The 13,580-nt window shown below is 37.2% G+C and overlaps 1 protein-coding gene across 1 annotated transcript in view; it reads left to right on the top strand.

Annotated features, from left to right (window-relative positions):
- The window catches only part of ELP4 (elongator acetyltransferase complex subunit 4), a 146,606-nt gene that overhangs the window by 16,189 nt on the left and 116,837 nt on the right, over positions 1-13,580 (top strand). The window contains exon 3 of the mRNA XM_054283655.1: positions 1,122-1,243. Coding sequence (XP_054139630.1) covers positions 1,122-1,243 — 122 coding nt within the window. The remainder of the gene's footprint in view (positions 1-1,121; positions 1,244-13,580) is intronic.

Raw genomic sequence — 13,580 nt, 5'->3', positions numbered from 1 at the left:
TGTTACTGTTTTTTTTTAATTTTACTATTTTAAATGTGTAGTTAGGGAATATTTTCCAAGTCACACAAATAATAAATTGAGGGTTTTTTGTTCTGTATAAAGAAATATCTCTCTGTGTTTTTCTGCCTTAGCATCCCTGTGTGTTGTCTTTCAGCTGCCAGATTAAGAGATGAAAAAGTGAAACCTAATGTAGCCCATTCACTTTTTTCCCAAAAACCATAAAAAGCATTAGCAGTGCTATTGTTTGTACTTCCTACAAATAAAGAACAAAAAAATCAGAGATGGTTCAGATTTCAGTTGTTGTGCACACATCCACTCCCCACAGCTTGAAGTTATGCTGAGTTTTAATTGTATGAGTTCATTAAGACTTCCTAATTCTGCTAATTTCTGACACTTAACTTGCACCAGGGAAGCTGAAGGAAATGCTGCTCTCTCTGGAGTCAGAGTTTGTGTTTTCATTTCAGCAGGCCAGTATTCACAGTGTCTGCTCGCAAGCATTGTCTCACTGCTTAAAATGCAAATTCATGAGTCTTTTGAATTTTGAATTTGTTCTGAATTTGCATTGGTTAGGTTTCAAAAAAAGCATTGCTAATTGTTTGGTTTCTTCAATACATCCATTTGGTTTTTGTAGTTTTCACAACTTTGGAATAAATGCTGACATAACAACGTCTCTATTCTGAATGTTACCTCTGTATAGGCTTAGCATGCCAAATATGGCTGAATTTTGAAAAGCAGCAGGTAACAAACATTTTAAGCAGGTTTTAAGCACTAGGAATATAGATGTTAACATAGTTCTCCTAAATTAAGGAGCCCCTTGCCATTAATCCATAAATTCAGCCATCTTAGTTGATACTGATGGGAAGGCCTGTAAGGAGGCTGTGTCCCATCCATATCTTAGAATCAAATGCCTGATTGAGGATTATTCCTCTGGCTTGAAAAATTTGAAATACAGTCTTATCAAGCATTATTTTAAAAGTTTTGGAGTCCTATTTTACCTTTGATCTCTGTTGTAAATTCTATACTCCAGGAGATAGACCCAAAGAGGCCTTTTACAGTGTTGTGAACCTACAGGTGGGCAATTTATCTAACAAAAACAAATCCAACCGTTCTTGTTTTCACAGAGGAGGATAAATATGGCCTTTACTCCAATTTGTTGTTCAAGTATTTTCTCGCAGAGGGAATTGTCTGTGGACATGACCTGTTTGTTGCTTCTGCCAAAGAGCATCCTGACAACATTTTGAAGGTAAATAAGACTCATTGCTTTTGCTGAGTAAAGCTGTAATTTCGTGATGAATTAAATGCATTTTAAAGTGTACATATTGTGTAGCAAGAAATGAATTAATCTTGGTGATTCATAAGAATGTGTTGGGAAGTACAGGATTATTTACACTAGCCAGATTTGGGAATTAAATTCAGGTCTCTACCTCCCATCCATGGACAGTGGAGTAAGATCCTCCCAAGGCCAAATCAGGCTTGGAACCTGTTTATTCTTTATTTTATTTCTTTATTCCACTGGCTTAGTGGGATGGTTTCAGTAAACCCAACTGCTTACAGTTTCCCCCTGCCCAGGAGGAAGAGTAGTTAAGCTGCCTCCAGTATTTTGTGGTAGAAACAGTGTACAGTTTGTGTGGATATTTATTGCAGTTTCCTGTAGAAAATAGAAACATCATTGAACATCTTTACAATTTCCTTTACACTTACATTTCCTTCTGACTCTTTTTTGTGCTAGGGAACTTGGTCAGCTTTGGATCAGGTCACACAGAAAGGATCCCTCCAGACTTCAGTGGACTCCCAATCAAACACTGATAGTTTCTGTCATGAGAAAATTGCATAAGGGAAAAAAGCCTGAGCAACAGTGCAAAAAATGCTGAAGTGTGAGGATAATCCTGCAAAATTTCATTAAATATTTTATGTCTTTCTAAGGCTGCGTTTTCCTAATATCAGAAGTAACATATAATTTCCTGATTACTTCTGCATCAAGTGAAGTCTGGCTATTTCCTTAAGTGTCTTCAGAGACTATTTCTGGACAAAATGATTGCTCTTCTGTTTTCCTACCTAGGGATGGTAAATTCTATGCCTTACCTCTTGAACATTATCTTCAGTATTCAGGAAAAAAATATATTCTTAATGAAACTAAATTATTGTGCTTGTGAAAAATCAGTTTTTTAGTGCTCCTAAACCTGAAGAAGGTTCATTTAAGGGTGAAATTTTTTCTCACTTGTGGTTTAGAATAAAGGTTAAGCAAACAGGTTAAAATTTGATTTTCAAGTACAAATTGCATAAGAATGTGCTATATTTTTTTAATTAAGTGGTTTTAAATAACTGACAATCAAGTATTGACTCCCTAATGATACAACACAATTGTTGCAGTTGTTTTTCTCATTGAGATTTAATTATCCAAATTAGTATTTTTACTGCATTGCATTAAATTTTCTTGAAATGGAGTAGCTAATGCACATTCTATTTTTCTTTCATTCACCTTTGATTCAGTTTTTCTTACCCTGTCATGGTTTTCCTGGCTCTTTTATGTGATAACTCTGTTACATACATCTGCCATACACCTTGTACCACTTTGAGTCTGGAGTCAGTCAGTTTGCTGTGCCTTACCCAGCTCTGTTGTCTGATATGGAATCATTTTCCTTCTTAATTTCCAGGGGCAGGCTCTAGGCAGGAATGCTGCATTCACTCCTCTGTTGTGACTCTGTGGTGGGGCTGCCACAGGAGACAATAAATCCAGGGACAATATTGCTGTATGAACATCATCTTGTTTTGATTTCTGCCTCCCTTTGTGCCCTTGTGTATCCAGCAATATTCTTGTCTGTGCTGTTCACCCTCACCTTGGCTGTGCAACACTAACTTTGTTTAGCAAACAAGGCACAGCAGAGTTAATTTAATTTCTCTGATTTGTCCTGTGTCAGTGAAGTAACCCTCACCTTCAGGTGCTTCAAGATCTCTCCTGTCAGAAAAATGAGCTGCTTGGGATTTGGATGACTCCACAGTGTTGGGATTTTAATAAAGCCTATCTGACCATTGCACTTCAATTAATGAGATTAGTAATTAATTTATTTTCAGTATCTGATAGGACTGTATTCTTTACTGGAAAAGCAACACAGACATGGTAGAAATCAACCTGAATTACACCTTAGGCTTGGGTTTTACTTTGTAAAATTCAAGTATGGATTCAATACATTCCACAGCCAGTATCTAATTAGCTGGTGTAATTAATAAAGGCAGTTCATTAACTGTCCATACTGTGTCCATGTTAAATGTCCATGTGGTGTGGTCAGTCTGTTTGCATGTTCAGCTCTCTGCTGAAATGCCATAATTGCCCTATTCCAGTTTGGCGATGTGATTGGAAGTTTCTTGAACCTATAACCAAGACAAATATTGCTGGTAGTAGGAAGGGGAAAAGACATTCTTATAGACCATAATTATCTTGAAATTGTGTATAACTAAAAGACAGGCAGAGGATAAAAAGCCCTGATCAGCTGCCTAAGATATATTATATTACCACCCACCAATTTATCCATCATCCTTTGAAAATATATTCATGCCTTTTGTAGTCAAAGCTCCTTCAGGAAACTGGCATTAAGATGTAATGCTGAAAAATTATACACCTCTGGTAAAACCTACAGAACTATATACATGCTGCTTTTTAGAAAGTATTTTAAACATTGGAGAGCATTTCTGTTCATACAGTCTTCCAAAAAAAGGCAACTTTTTACTCTAAGGGCATAAGCACTGGGAATGTATATTATATAAGAAATTATATGGTAACTTCTGTGACTGATCATAAAATAAAACTGCTTGCATTGGTAAATGGAAAATTTATTTAATAGTAACATTACTTCAGGTTTGGCATTAAAATTCTACAGCTGCCTAAACTGCCTGTAAAATAGTTTCTTTACCCTTATTCATGATTATTTTATTTAAGCTGGGGGGTAGAACTGATTTTCACAAGTTTTAATGAGAAAAGATGGGTTATTTATAGCTTACCTTAACAAATAAAGATTGCTCTGTTAAATTGCTTTTGCTGTGGAGCCTGGGCAAAGTTGGATGGAGGACACCAAGCTGCCAACAGCACGCTCAGTGTGTGCAGGGATCCATCCAGAGGGACACTGACAGCCTGGAGAGGCTCAGGAGAACCTCATGGAGTTCAGCAGGACCTGGCAGTGCAAGGCCCTGCACCTGGGCTGGGGCAATCCCAGCACAAACACAGCCTGGGCTGAGGATGGATGGATGGGATGGATGGATGGATGGATGGATGGATGGATGGATGGAGAGCAGCCCTGAGGAGAGGGGATGGGGGTGTTGGAAGCTCAGCAGGACCTGGCAGTGAGCAGTGAGAGCCCAGAGAGCCAAACGTGCCCAGCAGGGCAGGGAGGGGATCCTGCCCCTCTGCTCTGCCCTGGGGGTGCCAGAGGAGCTCTGCATCCAGCCCCGGCTCCCCAGCAGTCAGAGGGCCCAGAGCTGCTGCACTGAGAGCAGGGGAGGCCATGAGGGGCTCAGGGGGCTGCAGCACCTCTCCTGTGAGGACAGGCTGAGAATTGGGCTTGTTCAGCCTGGAGAGCAGAAGGCTCTGGGGAACCTTCCAGCAGCTTTCCAGTTAGGAGAGAGCTGGAGAGGGACTTTCACAAGGACAGGGTAGTGACAGAGCAATGGGAAATAACTTAAACTGGGTATTGGGAAGAAATTCTCTGTGAAGGTGCTGAGGCCCTGGCACAGGTTGCCCAGAGAAGGATCTGGTGGCTGCCCCATCCCTGGAAATGTCCAAGGCCAGCCTGGATGGAGCTCTGAGGAAGCTGCTGGTGGAAGGTGTCCCTGTCCATGGCAGGGGGTTGGAATGAGATGATCTTTGAGGTCCCTTCTGACACAAAACCTTCTTGATTTTATGATCTGTCTTGTAAGGAAGACTTAGAGCTCATTATTGTTCTGGAAGACAAACCAGCATCCCCTGGAGCACTACATTTAACCTGTGGCCAGTGCTGGATCAGTGACCTTTCCACGTGGCACCTGCAGGCCTGAGGTGGAGGAGTGGGAGCTCCAGAACTGCTTTCTACAACTGTCTGCTCATCTCTTGTGGAAAACTTTGACCGTTCCCTTTCAATGGAATGTCTGTTTTCAAGTGGGAACTTTATTGCAGGATACTTCTGCACTCAGCTGAGATTGCCTTCTGGAGGTTCTCTTCCAAGAGGAGAGGATGAAGGGTCTCACAGTGGAAGGGGAAGATGCAGTTTCTCCTGGTGGTGTGTGGGCAGCTATAATGGCTATTGAGGAAAAAAACAATAGGGAAAACATAAAAAGACTCCTCCAGGAGCACTATTTTTGAAAGTTCCTAAGCTGAAAAGATATCTAAAGCAAAAGTCATAATTTTATATTTTTATATACTTTTTATATTTTTATACTTTTTATATTTTTATATACTTTTCAATATCATATTTTAATTTTATATTTGCTTAAGTATGTAATTTGGACAAGAACAAAAAAGTTCTACAGTCAACAAACAGGGCAGGCCTGAAGAACAGAAGGTGCTCATTTACTCTTTTCCTGCTGGAAAAGTGAATGCAGGAAGAACCTAGCAGAATGAACTTTTATTATTTCAATATTATTATTATTATTATTATTATTATTATTATTATTATTGTTATTATTATTATTAAAACAACAACCATAAAAACCACGGGGCTGCTGTATTACGGTATTATGGTGTGTGCAAACCATGCCTTGAAAGAAAACATAGCTGTACATGGACTTTTTTCACTTCAGCAAAGTACATCCAACCATGATGCTTATATTTTTACCTCATGGATATGTTCCCAAACCATTGTTTTGTCAAAAGGAAAAATGCAAACCTGGGAGAAATCATCAGGCTGGTGGCCAGAGCTGTCTATTTTCAGAGAGTAATTCTAATTATTTGCTGTCTCTTTGCTGTCTGGTATTGGGAGGGAAGCTATGTATCAATGCTAGAGGTGTTTTTTCAGTTTTAGATGCTCATAAATTAAAAGCATAATACCTCAAAAGGTAAAAATATATGTCCAAATAAGGCTACATTCCTAGTCTTTTTTTAAATATATTTTCAAAATTGCAGGAACTTGCTGCAGTGATTCAGCTGCTGCATGCTGCTAAATGGTGTCACTTAATACACAGAAATCAAATTATAGTTAGAGCAGAAAGGAACTTTCCTACTGCCTGAAGTCTTGTGGTAACACAAAGATGAGGGTTGAGGCTAAGCCTGGCAGATGAGTTGAAAAATTTAATTTCTCTTTTGTGTAGCTCTCACTCATCTGTTTGCTTTTCTCACTTGCATGTTGGGTGAATCTGTTTTACATTTTTCATTGTTAAAATACAAATATTTCATTATGTTGTAATGTACAACTTTCTCCATTATGAACTGTGTTATAATCTTGACATAGAAGTTGTAGAGGTGTGAAAGATACACTTGAAAAAAAAAATTCTTGTGTTTAAAAAGAATTAAATTTTTAAAGCAGTGGCTTTTTTGGAAACTAAAGCATAAAGCTTCAACATTGTCAAAAGTTCAGATCAATCCAATAAAAAGTTTTTCTAGAACCAGAGGAAAAGGATGGCTCAAATTTTTGATTTCTCATCTGCCAGTCTGTTCATCAAGGAAATTTTCTTTCATCATCTCACTGTTCAGAACTTAAGTTCTGAACTTAGAGGTTTTTAAACACCCTTCTCACTTGTAGGCACAGAGTTTGTGGTGATTGGAGTGGGGCTGTGGCTGATCCCCAGTGGCTGCAGCTGTGCAGGACAGGTGAATGCTATTGAAGGTGAGGAGCCATGGAGTGCCCAGGGGTGCTGAGCAATCACACAGAGGGCACACAGGGGCAGGGCATCAACAGGGCATCAATGGCAAGATTCCCCTGGAATTCCCTTTCCTGGAGCCAGGATCTCAAGGTCTGAAGGACTGGAGTGGATAGAGCACTCCTGTCCTCCTGTAGTTTGTGTAATCCTGCATGAAAACCGAGTCACTTCATCCCCTCTGGGCCAGGTTTTATTGCTCAGGAGTTCTTGGGATGGAAACTGTGGGCACAGAGTTTGTGGTGATTGGAGTGGGGCTGTGGCTGATCCCTAATTGGCTGCAGCTGTGAAAAACAGGTGAATGATATTAAAAGTAACAGCCATGGAGTGCCCAGGGGTGCTGAGCAATCACACAGAGGGCACACAGGTGCAGGGCATCAACAGGAGGGCATAAAAGGCTGGGCTGAAGGACCAAAAAAAGCAGAGCTTGCAGCCTCCTGAAGAGGTGAGGTGTTACTCTGCATGGGCTGAAGCCTTCTGGAGGTCTGGGGCCACTGTGAGTTGTGGCTGTCTCAACTCTTGACACTTACTTGTCCTTTAACTGAGAGTTGATTATCTGAGAAGTGGGAACTGGATTGAGAATATAAGGTTCTATTTCATGTGGTGGTGGAAGTTAAGGGAGGATGAGGAATGTTTTGGAAGGTTTTGATTCTGAGTTATGTGTGTGTTACTTTTTACATATAGTTGTAGGTTAGCACATTTTTTTTTTTTCTTTGCTCTGTGTCTGGTCATACCTCACAGCAGACACCAGGGAGAATATATTTTTATGGGGGCATTGTGCCAGCATCAAACCATGACAAAAATGTATCATAAAAGTGATAAAATCTAAATGTTTGGGCTTCAATGTCCACAAATATCTGTTTAACAAATCTAGTTGGTAACTTTGCTTCCAGTGGTCATCTCTGAAGGTTTTCAGGAATAATGCTGTTAACATTAACTCTGTTTAGGCTCAGAATTGAGCATTGTGCATGCAGCAGGGTTTAGAGAGTTTGGGACAAGGACACTCATTTCCTTCACACAATTTTACTTTCTCATTCTCTGCTATGTTTATCTGTCACATTCATGAATTGATTCAGAAAAATATGAAATTTTAAAAAAATTTCATCTGATTGTCTGATAGGCATTCTTGTGTTTAAGTGTTGTGAAATGCAGCCACAGTGCAAGGGAGTTACAGCAAAGGAGTTCTGTGACCTAAGTTTGGGGTTTATTTCTGTGTATGTGGAGTACTTAGGCTCTTCTTATTTCCTAAAACAGAGGAATATCTCTTCCTGTTTCTCTTCACACAATTCTTGTTTACCCTGAGTTGGCACATGTTAGGCCTTTCTGAATGTCAAGGGGAAATTTCTGTAGACCATCCTTACCTGGAGATGGAAATAAGTTATTGTATAAGGGCTGCTGAAAGAAGAAAAATTGGCATCCATTCATTTATAGTCTTTACCAATGCACCTTGTATTCCCAAGTATTTACAATCAAAATAGAATCCTCCCCTCCTTTTGGGAGTAGGGCCCTTTAAATTGATATTTATATAATGCATTGTTGAAAAGAAAATATTTACCCTTCCTGACTTACCATCTGGTGTCCTTTAAATGCTAAAAATTAACATGATGAAAAAGAGACTTAAATTCTTGTGAATTTTAGTATCTTTAGTATTTTTATTTTACTATTATCCCTTTAGTATTGTTTTATTTTGTGTTTTTATCATACTTGTGATAATAACTGCACTTCAAAGTAGTTGCGTAAATCAGTGTGAAAAACATATTTATTGGTACATAAATAGACGATGTTTTAAATTCTTAAGTACTTTGAGTTATACAGTTATTGAAACCCATAAGGATCAAAGGATTTTTTATAAGAGGGATTTCACATACAGCTTGGATTATGTTGCTAAATAATAGCACAGTAGTACTTCTTTAGAATTGTAAAATAGCTTAGAGAGGAGTATGATGCCTATAGTTGGTGTAATGCATTGGTAATTAAGAGGGTGTGAGGTTAAGCTTCATTAACTGCTGTGGGATTGTATCTTGGATTTTATTATCCCCCAGAGAACACAAGAAGTGAGAGGGGTCAAACTGTTAGAATCTGATTTTGCTTCGTGCATCTGCCGAAGCAAGGCAGGCTCAGTGCTGGGGCAGCAAAGCCAGAAGGAGCAGGACTGCAGCAGGTACAGCTCCTCCAGCAGTTTATGGCAAAGATAAAAGCTTTATTACTGAAACAAATTACCCCCTCTTTGCAGTAAAGCCTTCATAGCTTGGTTTGCACGAAACAAAATTATTTTAATTGCTTTGTCGTTTACTGTGACCACACCGGAAAACTCTTTTTTCCTCCCAAACTTTATTTTTTCATTTTAAAACAGCAACAAGCTTCCTTCTCTCCAGCCCAGCTGCCCTTAATAACTTTAGCACTTGTCTGCCTTTTTGTGTGTTCGTGCTGCATAGCAAAGATGTGTATTTTAGTTGACCCCAAGAAATGCTGTATGTTTTTGGGGTTTTTTTATTTTGATTTTAACTAATGCACTGCTACATGCTTTGTTTTTTATTTTATGTACCTTATGAAAGATTTGTCTTTTTTTAGCCTGGGAGAATGTAACAGCTCTCAGAAGTTGACAGACACACTGATGATATAAAATTGTCAGTCCCAAAGCTTTTCAAGGCTCTGTGTTGTGGGAGCTGAGATATTTTTCAGCAAAAATAGATTAAATAAAGACATTACGGGCTGATAGCCCAACTCTCCTTTTCTTGGTCCATTGTTTAAATACCACTTTGATTTCCAGATTCTGCCTGAAATTTTGTAAATAAATCCGACATATTTTGCTAATACTGCCTTCTTCTAAAATTCTGCTTTTGATTGGGAGAACATAAATCTATTAAATCCTAAATTATGTCATTCTTGGACAGGAATGAAGCCTTCCATGGTGCTGAGGAGTTGTGAAGTACAGATCCAGCCATCCAGCCTTTACTTTTGAGGCTACATTGGGCCTTTATTTTTGAGGCTAATGACAGATATATTGTTGAGGTTATGTGTGTGTAACGACAGATGTATTTTTGAGGATATATCTGTATAATGAGAGCTGGGCTGCCAACTCTCACACTGAGGTGCTCTGTGTCACTCAGGCATGGTCAGCTTTGGAAACAGTTCCTTTCTTGAGAGAAAGAATTGCATTTAATTACCAGAGTTAGAAGAGGGGGAAAGCCTTTCATTCCAATTCTAATTATTTGTGAAGGATAAAAGCAGATATGAAGAAAAGAAGAAATTTGTGCATCATTCAGTGTTTTCAGTATTGCCTGTTGTATTTGTTTGGGTTTGTTAATTTGAGATTTTGTTAATTTGAGATTTTTTTGGCTAATTATATCAAGAAGTGTGGTGGGTTTAGTGTTGATTAATTATTAGTGTACTTTTTGTTGTGAGGTAGGATTAGGAGAAAGGTTTACAATTAGGAGTAGGTATACAATTTTAAAAGGGTACAAAGAAAAAATTATTAACAACAATTAAAGAGTAATATGAATTAGAATAACGCTTTTAGAATATTTTCCTTTTTTATAACTTTTTTCTTTTTATTGAACATGCAAAGAAATAAAATTAAAAAAAAACTTTTTAACTAGAACTTTGTGAACTTTATGGGTTCTGTCCCTAAGTTAAACTAAAGGAAGACTATTCTAGAAGTAGTAAACTAACTAAAATTTTAAATTGAGGCCTGAGATGCATGAATCAGTACATCCTAAGGAAAAACAGTGACCATCTAGGTATTTTTTTGAGTCTTCAGGCAGGCTGGTGAAGGCATGTTGGCCTCTAGTGAACACAGACATACCTTCAAACAGCTCCTGCATGTTCTGCCTCTCTTTCCTCATCCATCTTGGTGAAAATGGAGGTGAGGGTATCTGAAGCTGGTTGCTTTATCCACAGTGATAAAATCAGGATGTAAATCTGGAGGTAAACGTTCTTTATTAGCTCTGCTTATTATTGCTTATATAGAATATGGTGAAATTACAGACAGGCTCTGACCTTGAATAGGATTGGATTTTTTTCCCTCTCTTTGTACCCATTCAAAGTATATCTTGGAATGTAATAAAAGGTTAATAAAGCTGGTTGGTCTTCAAATTATCCAAAGGCAGAGCACCTTCTCCAGGCTGCAGCTTATTGCGTACAGAGGCCATGTAGTTCACAACCCCAACATCCAAGAGTGTAATTCAGGATGTCTTTGCTTTAGAACAAAGAAAAGATAGAAAATTGCATGGCTGTGAGATGTGGGAGGCCCAGAAATGTCTTAAACCTGTGTCCCTTGCACAGGGACAAGGACCTGGCACATCTAAGGATCATTCTTCAGCTAAGCATGGTAGTTGTTAGGTAAAGGCATTTAAAAAGTTGATTTTGGTCTGAGAGAGTTCTTGGAGTGCTCCTGGTCTTTTCTCCTTTTCCTTCCAAGGGACAAGACAGAATAAACCAGACCTCAGTTGTGCTCTTCTATTGTCAGAAGTTTTTTATCATGTCAAAATAAAAACTCTTTCTTGTGTTAGAAATTAAAAGCAAGCTGTATCGGCAAAGAACAACTAAATAAAAAGGCTGTTTCAGATGGATACTTCGATACATTTTAATCTCTGGCAGCCAAAATCTTTTATCAGCTGCAGGTGAAACCATTTTTTTTCCTTGATCTCTTAATCTACTTCAATTTTAGCAGCAGTTGGGACACTCCACAGTGCCAAGTTGTGTTGCAGGGGTGGTGTGTGTGCCTCTGATTGTTTTGGACTGACTTTTTTGGGTGTCAGCAGCTGGGATTTGTGGTGTCTCCCATCGTGGAAGGAGGTTTTGCTCTCTCACTGGAAGGCAGGAGCTTTTGCTCAGTGTTACACGACATTATTTAAGCAGCTTGGAGAACTTCTCACCCTTATTGTCTTGACCTCTGTTCTTTTTTCAGCATGAAATACATTTTATGTGTAAAACAGACAAATTTTTGTAGTGGATGTCCCTGTCTCAAATTTGACTTTCCCAATTACTACCTAACAACAATGAACCAGCAGCAGAATTTACAGGCATTTGCAGTGATTCTAGGGGGGGAAAATATCAAACAGCTGTAAGAAATGTTGCTGCTGTTTTCCTCTTTACCTGCAGCAAGGAGAATTGTACAATTTGCCATTTCCTGCCTTTTGGCTTTGCAGTGATGTGATGTCTGAACCAGGGGCAGGCTCAGGGAGTTTGAAATGTTTAAGCAAGATTTCGAAATCTATTTACTAAATATGTTTAAATCTTTGAATAATTTTATGAGGAAATTAAATCTGCACAATAGTTGAACTGTTCAGCATGTGTTTTCAAAGTAACATCTCAATGGGAAAACAAGATTGATTAACTCCGTTGAGGATAGCTAAGTTATAAAATTAACAATTCAAAGTAACTTTTTTTTTTTTAAGAAAAATACTTCATCTGATGCTCTTAGAAGTAAATATAAGTGGTTTGTATCTGCATGTATGCGAAATGCATCTGGATGCTTGTCAGCTCTAGTTTGTATTTGTACTTTCTCAGAACCTTTCAGTACAGTGTTCTGTTTTCATCTTGCCCCATTTGTCAGAATTCTTTGATTTGAAAGCTTGCCTACTTTCTTGCTGGGTGGATGTAATGGAACTCTGACTAAAGTAATTTTTTTTTTTATTGAAGCGGCTGTTATAAATCTGTAAACTTATTGAAAACTGTAAATACTAAATCAAAATTTTCATCTTTGTCTAGTTTTCCTACCCAGAAAGCCTTATATTTTACTACCACAGTAATGAGTTTATTGTATGCAAGTGTATTTTTTAAACAAGCTGTGATAAATCTCGAAAAAATATAGCTCTGTACATAATTGCTCTCATGAATAGTCATTACCAGGCTTTTGCAGTTCATTTGTAAAAGCAAAAGAAATAAAATAATTTGCTCAAAGGTGTGTTTTGTATCTTTTGCTGAGCTGCTGAAACACATAGATACAGCTGTTCTATTTCTGCAAGTTTATTAAGTTATAAAGTTTATAAAAGTTTTCATAACTTCCATTGCCTGATGCCTCAGAAAGTGTGGTGACCAACCCCAGGAAGAGACAGAAGCAATTATCTGAAATCTCCTTTTTTTTAACATAATTATAGATGTTAATGTATGCAAAACTAACAAAGTAGCACGTATTGTTAGTAAGGTTATGTATAGAAATATGCACATTAATAGTTTTTAATTTGAATAATTATTAGCTCTTAATATTATTATTTATCATATTATGATATCAATTATGATAATTCGAATATTTATAACAATTATAATAAGAATATATATTATATAATAATTATAAAATAATAAAAACTATTATAGTGTGGTGACCAACCCTAGAAGAGACAGAAGCAATTATCTGAAATCTCCTTTTTTTTAACGTAATTATAGATGCTAATGTATGCAAAACAAACAAAGTAGCATGTATTGTTAGTAAGGTTATGTATAGAAATATGCATATTATTAGTTTTTAATTTGAATAATTATTAGCGATTAATATTATTTATTATATTATAATATCAGTGATGATAATTCTAATATCTATTACAATTATAAGAATATATATCATATAATAAATATAAAATAATAAAATTTTTTATGTTATATTAAGTCATTATTTATTATTAAAGTATTATTATGGTATTAATCTTTAAATATTAATAAATATAAGTGAATGAATAATAAATAATAATAAAATAAATGTAAGTAAGATAAATCTTCATATAGAATATATTCTTAATAAAATTAATACATATTAAATTTTT

This window comes from Melozone crissalis, unplaced genomic scaffold, assembly GCF_028551555.1.
Source record: "Melozone crissalis strain CALT ecotype California unplaced genomic scaffold, PUWL_Pcris_2 ptg000038l_1, whole genome shotgun sequence".
Taxonomy (NCBI): domain Eukaryota; kingdom Metazoa; phylum Chordata; class Aves; order Passeriformes; family Passerellidae; genus Melozone; species Melozone crissalis.
The sequence above is the reverse complement of the archived record's forward strand: the minus strand, read 5'-3'. Positions and strand labels throughout refer to the sequence as shown.